The 7,098-nt window shown below is 39.6% G+C and overlaps 1 protein-coding gene across 1 annotated transcript in view; it reads left to right on the top strand.

Annotated features, from left to right (window-relative positions):
* MBOAT2 (membrane bound O-acyltransferase domain containing 2) overlaps nucleotides 1-7,098 on the top strand; it is a 127,470-nt gene that overhangs the window by 103,745 nt on the left and 16,627 nt on the right. Inside the window, exons 7-8 of the mRNA XM_003787377.2 lie at nucleotides 1,377-1,560; nucleotides 5,129-5,321. Coding sequence (XP_003787425.1) covers nucleotides 1,377-1,560; nucleotides 5,129-5,321 — 377 coding nt within the window. The remainder of the gene's footprint in view (nucleotides 1-1,376; nucleotides 1,561-5,128; nucleotides 5,322-7,098) is intronic.

Here is a 7,098-nt window from a genome sequence, read left to right as displayed (position 1 = left end):
CTGTCAAATGTCACCTTACCAAAGGAGCTGGCTTCCTTTTGTTTGTTTGTTTTTTGCGATAGAGTCTCACTTTGTTGCCCTCGATAGAGTACTGTGCATCACAGCTCACAGCAACCTCAAATTCTTGGGCTCAAGCGATTCTCTTGCCTCAGCCTCCTAAATATCTGGGACTACAGGCACCTGCCATGGCACCTGGCTATTTTTAGAGACAGGGGTCTCACTGTAGCTCAGGCTGGTCTCAAACTTGTGAGCTTAGGTGATCCACTTGCTTCAGCCTCCTTATGACTTCTAAATGTAATAAAATGCCTTTACTCATAGCAGTTAGCATATCTGAAAATATTTCATATATGTATTTGATTACCTGATTTCTGCCTCTGGTGTATAAGCTCCATAAATCCAGAATTTTCCTCTGTTTTGTTACTGCTGTGTCTGTGGACCCTGGAGCATATTGGGCATAGTGCACAAAAAGGTATTTGGGTTTTTTTGTTTTTTTGAGACAAAGTCTAAAGCTGTCGTCTTGGGTAGAGTGCTGTGATGTCATAGCTCACAGCAACCTCAAACTTCTGGGCTTAAGTGATTCTCTTGCCTCAGCCTCCCAAGTAGCTGGGACTACAAGTGCCCACCACAATGCCTGGCTTTTTTTCCTTTTTTGTTGCAGCTGTCATTGTTTAGCTGGCCTGGCCTGGGTTTGAACCCACCAGCCTCAGTGTACATGGCCGGTTCCCTTCCCACTGAGCTACAGGTGCTACCCAACATGTATTTGTTAAATGAGTAAATAATTGAGTAGTAAGAGATGATAGTTGTGTGACAGCACATCTGTGTTACGTTTTATTGTGAGAAGTCATAAGGAGAAACCTCTCACAATTTGCTCATAAAGATCTATGTAGAAGCTTTCTTATTCAAAAATACTGTTGAGGCTCGGCACCTATAGCTCAACCAGCTAAGGCGCCAGCCACGTACACCTAAGGTGACGGGTTCGAATCCCCAGCCCGGACCCGCCAAACAACAATGACGGCTGCAACCAAAAAATAGCCGGGCGTTGTGGCGGGCGCCTGTGGTCCCAGCTACTTGGGAGGCTGAGGCAGGAGACTCGCTTGAGCCCAGGAGTTGGAGGTTGCTGTGAGCTGTAATGCCAAGGCACTCTACCCAGGGGGACAGCTTGAGGCTCTATCTCAAACAAAACAAAACAAAACAAAAATACTGTTGAACATAACTACATCTAGATCTTTTAAATTCTTACCATATGGATGCAAATGAAAATTAATGCTTGTCTGATTTTGAAAATGGTAAGCGTAGTGAGGTAGCTGAACATTGTCTCTGTCAGATTTTCTGAAAGTGTATGTCGCATCTCACAAGTTGGATGTCTTTTGTTGCAGGCGCATGCCCAGCCTCCTGGAGTATTTAAGTTACAACTGTAACTTCATGGGTATCCTAGCCGGCCCACTCTGCTCTTACAAAGACTACATTACTTTCATTGAAGGCAGATCGTACCACATGATACATTCAGGTGAAAATGGGAAGGAAGAAATACAAAGCGAAAGAACAGAGCCATCTCCAAATGTAAGTTCATGAGACTTCTCTGGAGCCTTGCAGGGTGTCCAACCGCAGCTGCATGCTGATTTTATGAGGACTTTTTTTCCTTATCTGTGGTGTTGGAGATCATGAAAAGTATGCATGAACCCTTTTTTTGTTGTTGTTTTTAATCAGGTTTGTTAGTGTGTTGTGTATTTAATGTATGGCCCAAAGCAACTCTTACTCTTCCAGTGTGCAGCAGAGGAAAAAAAGGTTGGACACTCTGGCTTTGGAGCATGTATTGGTTAGTCTGATTTAAACATACTCATACTTTCGTGTTTTGAATTTATCTATTTATTTAAAAAACGTTTTGTGAGAGAAATGACTCTTCACACTGTACCTAAGTAGTGATGCTTAGTAGAAGTATGATCAAAATTAAAGAACAAATGTAAGTTTACTTGAGAAACTGTGTGCTGATTTCCTTAATGAGAATAAAGCTTTATTGTCACAGAGTATTTTGCAAGAAAGCCCTTCTCAGGGAATTGGCCAACCTAATTTTCCACGCCTTTTTTTTTTTTTTAAACTTATGCTTTCCGTTGTAGCAGACTGTAAATACTCTGTGTGTTCTCCTTTTCTCTCTTCTTCTTAATCATCACCTATTGAAATCTTACTCTTCTATCAGGACCTCCTCCCAATAACATCTTTTTCACAAAACTATTTCTGATTTCCACAACAAAGAGATAGTTGTAGTTCTCTGTAGTCACACAGGATAGCTGCTCTTTCCATCTTTGGAGTAGGTCCTGTTATTCTACTTTCATGAGGAAACAGACTCAGCAGCTAAGTAATTTGACCATGATTTCCCAGGTTGGCAATAGGAGAACTAGAATTCAGACCAGTTTAGTCTGGATCCAGAAATCTGAGCTAAATTGCCTCAAAACTGAACCTTAATTTTTCCTTGTTTCAAAGTGCTGAGGTGCTTGGAACTGCTGCCATGCTGCTTCATAAAGAAAGGTACAAGGCTTCGTGCAGGCTGAGTTTCAGTGGGGTTTGATCTGGTTGGATATAAATGTTTCTTGACAGGCCAGTCAGAAAGTCTGAGAAACAAAGGAAAAAGAACTAGTGTTCCTCTGAATGTGGGGCTCAGAGCAAGGGTCACCCCCTTTTCCTGCAGACCTACTGTTCTCCATTTGTGTGGGCAACACAGTGAATAAAGAAGCTTGCGCACTTTCACAGAAGCCATTGTTTACTTCTTTCCAACTGTGTGACTCCTGATGTCTCTCACACCAAAAAGCTGTTTTTGTCTTACTTTGTATTACTGGTTAAGTGTTAATTGAGACATGCCCTTATCAGAGTGGGTTGAATTTCAGACTGATATCTCCAGGCTGACCACATAATCCTTTAGAGGTCTCACTGCCATAAAATAAAATAAAGATAATTATAGACAGCTTCTTAGAAGTTTATTCTGGAATACTGGAAGAAGAATTAAAATCTAGGAATCAAGGTACTGGACTCTCAGTAACCAGTTCAGCTTTTTATCATTTTGGCACATAATGTATGTGGATCTTTTTCTTTCTTTCTTTCTTTCTTTTTTTTGAGACAGTTTCATTATGTTGCCTTCTGTAGAGTGCAGTGGCATCATAGCTCACAGCAACTTCAAACTCTTGGCCTTAAGTGATTCTCTTGCCTCGGCCTCCCAGGTAGCTAGGACTACAGGCACCCTCCACAACGCCTGATGAAGGTTCCTTTTCTGTAAATGGAAAATCTTAATGTCTTCTCCATTTTAGAGAAGATGTAAAGTTCAAATAGTTTTATGATATATTTGAAAAATACCAAATGCAATATAAACAGTAATAAGCCAAACATAAAAAGAATAATACAAACTCATATTTTATTTCTGTCACCTCACCCTGAGTTTTTGTGGTATTTACTCTGATAAAATGTCACTTTTCTCTTCTGGTTGATAGACATAAACCAGACATCGTTGATAATGGCAGATATTCTTCATGGATTATTTCATTATTTTAATATATTTTAGTTGAAATTCCACATGCATATAGTTGGCAAAGTCAAATAGTAGTAGTTATTCATAAATACCTCACTGGCATGGGAAGCTCTTCATGTATTAGTGCGTTTGTGAACTCTCGGGACCCCAAGCCAGCTGGCTCTATTGTGGGGCGTCTCCCACTGGTGTTCGTTTGCATCAGCACCCGTCAGTGTCTGTCTTGTGTCAATAGGTGTTTTCTCTGGGGCAGTTTTGTTTTTTGAGTGGAAGACCCTGTGGTCTGTTGTACAGACTTGGTTGTCCCTGGCTTTCTACCCGCCTTCCTCCCAACTCTAGGTCTCCCCCCTGCCTTCTGTGATATCTGATGCTGCAGTGACTCATCCTTTTTGGAGATTCTCAGTGGTATTTGTGCCCCCTGGTAGCTGAGGTCAAATTTATGTTACCTTAATTTATTTTTTGTAAAAATGAAGACCTAGATACCTCATATGTAGTCTAATGGCCACAGTTTTCCTTCTACGTTATTCCATTGATAAACCTCCTTGTCAGGGTAATATATGGGACTGTTCGTCTAATCTCACTTGGTTTATAGTTGTAGTTTTTGTCTAATTATCTTCTGAAAATCTTTTTTGTTTATATGTATACGTAAGATACTTTGGGAAGGATTGAAGAAAGGATAGCCTTATTTTACTGGAGGAAGGTACAAAAGACAGCCAGGAAAGTGAGAATAATGACACCTGCAGCGAGGCGTCCTTCAGGAGCCAGGACCATCTAGCAGGGGCAACTACTAATACGACAGATTTCCTGCAAGTGCAGAAATGTAGCATATGCTGTGACTCTTACTTTTGAGCCATTCTTTTTGCACTGTTATATATGTGTTAAAATATGGATCTTCATTTATAAATTACTTGAGTTAATTTGAATATTGTTTGGTTATAATACAGGGTGCTCTAAACCCAGTTCTTTTTTTACATACCTTCACCTGAATCTAGCCTTTTCTTTTTTCCACTTGTTTCTTTCCGTTCACAGTCTGTATAATCTCTTTTATACCAAATGAGGTTAAAATGTTTTGGACTTCTAAAAATATGAAATACCAGGGCGGCACCTGTGGCTCAAAGGAGTAGGAGCCAGCCCCATATGCTGGAGGTGGCGGGTTCAAACCCAGCCCTGGCCAAAAAGTGCAAAAAAAAAAAAAATAGAAAGAAAAAAGAAATACCATAGGTTGGTAATTTAAACTTACCACAATATTGCAAAGAATGACCTCTTCTTTTCATCTGAGTCTTTGATGAAAATCTTTAGTCTTTATGGCTGTGTAGCTCTTTTGACTTTATCATTTTTGAACAAAGTTGTGTTAACTTTCATATTGCAAGAGATAGTTTATTGTAAAAAAAAGTATATGAGTTGAGCCATAACTCAGGTAGGAGTTACAGATAAGTTCAGAAGTGTTCACAGTATGAGACTTTGGAGGTCTTTACACTAAGCGCAGTGTAGCACTCAGTTTTTGACCAGGACAGTTACAGATTGATAACTATATTAAGGAAAATTAACTTTTTGACAATACAGAAAATGAACAGAGTATGGGTAAAGTTTACAAAAATCTTATCTTTCACTTTTCAGATTGCAGTTATTCAGAAGCTCTTAGTCTGTGGACTTTCCTTATTGTTCCACTTGACTATCTCCAAAACATTGCCTGTGGAGTATAACATTGATGAGCATTTTCAAACTATAGCATCATGGCCAGCAAAGGTGACCTATCTGTATATCTCTCTGTTGGCTGCCAGACCCAAATACTATTTTGCATGGACATTAGGTAAGTAATATGTAAATGGACTTTTTTGCTTATGTGTCAAAGTAAGTCAGTGGATCACTGAAAAGACAACAGATACTTACTTGAGTGCCTGTTGCTTGTTAGATTCTGTGCTAGCCAGAATAGATTCGGATACATAACAAAGCATAGTCTTTACCCTCAAGATGCTTAAAATTTAGTGTGGTCGTTTTAAACCTTCCACTATGATATATGTTATACTTTTAACATAGTATAATGTAGTATAATATGCTCAGTACTGTATCAGCAGTAAAATGATACTGGTGCAGTGGGGGTAGTCAGTTATGCTTGGCAGGTAGATTAAATATTGGGAAAAGATAGCATTCAGTTGTGCCTTTACCAGTGACTGATTTCAACAAGTAGGAGGTGGCTAGTTTTGCACTCGTGAGCAAAGAGGCACGGAAGTGCCTTGATTATTGTGGCAGGTGTAGCAGGGGCCATGTAGGAAAGAGGGACCTGGGAAGGAGAAGTGGGGCTTTCATAGGACCTCACCTGCTCTATTGAATGAGCTGTAAGAGCCTTCCAGTAGGTTGATGGCTTGATCCTATGGCAGAAGAAGATAATTCTGGCCATAGTTTGGAGGTTGAACTGACATGGAAAGTCACTTCACTTGATAATTTGAAACCTCTTTTATATGTGTTGTCTTTTATCCACAAGATCATAAACCCCTATATTCTTGTGTCCTGCTTGTCTTGTTTATATTTGGTACTCAATGAATATTTGAAGGAATACATGAAGCAGCACACCAGTCAGATAAAGCTAAGAAAAGGCCTGGGGGCTGGCATCTTGCCCTCGGTTTATTTTGATTGCAGTGAAACACAGTTGGGGGCTGGAAGTGGCGTTTTCAGTCTTTCAACACACAACTGCACCAGAGCAGCATTGGAAGTTACTTTAACCTGCAGTTTCATAGTGAATTAAAATGCATGTGTAATGTTACCTCATATAGATTTTAAAGTAACATTGCTTTAAGGATGGAAAGTTTTCATTCCAGCCGAATATGAACATCAGTGATACCAAGTGGTGTTTCTATACTACTGAATTCTGATATAATCTGACTTCAGTTGAACCTGGGAATTTTTCCACACCACCCTAGGGTTTTCTAAGAAATGTGACTTGTGTGTTGAACCACTAGATTTATAGAAGCTTTCTGCATATTTTTGGATGTGATTGGATGTGTAGTTGTTATAAAGCTACTGTCAGCAGAATGAGGTCATTGAATTCATAAGGCTTTTAAGAAAATCATAAGATCTTTGTAAATATGTAAAAATGTGGGCGGCACCTATGGCTCAGTGGTTAGGGCACTGGCACCATATACTAAGGGTGCCGGGTTTGAACTCAGCCCCAGCCAAACTGCAACAAAAAGTAGCTGGGCATTGTGGTGGGCACCTGTGGTCCCAGCTACTTGGGAGGCTGAGGCAAGAGAATCACCTGAGCTCAGGAGTTGGAGGTTGCTGTGAGCTGTGACGCCACAGCGCTCTACTGAGGGTGATAAAGTAAGACTCTATCTCTAAAAATGTATATATGTAAAAATTCAATTATTTTATTATTACAATTATTTTTTTGTTGGTTATGACAATTAAAATGATTTGTACACTTCTGATACCCTAGCCCCAATATTTGGTTTAACGGTCAGCTAATTAATTCCTTTTCCTTGATTGCTCCTTAAGGAAATATATTAGAATATATGAGAATAACAATTTGAACTATATTTAAAGAATATAAATAATTCTTAGCCATAGACTGTAAGGTTACTCAGTTCAAC

The sequence above is a fragment of the Otolemur garnettii genome, unplaced genomic scaffold (assembly GCF_000181295.1).
Source record: "Otolemur garnettii isolate 467f Iridium unplaced genomic scaffold, OtoGar3 scaffold00022, whole genome shotgun sequence".
Taxonomy (NCBI): Eukaryota; Metazoa; Chordata; class Mammalia; order Primates; family Galagidae; genus Otolemur; species Otolemur garnettii.
Note: the sequence above shows the minus strand (reverse complement) of the source record. Positions and strands in the feature narration are given on the sequence as shown.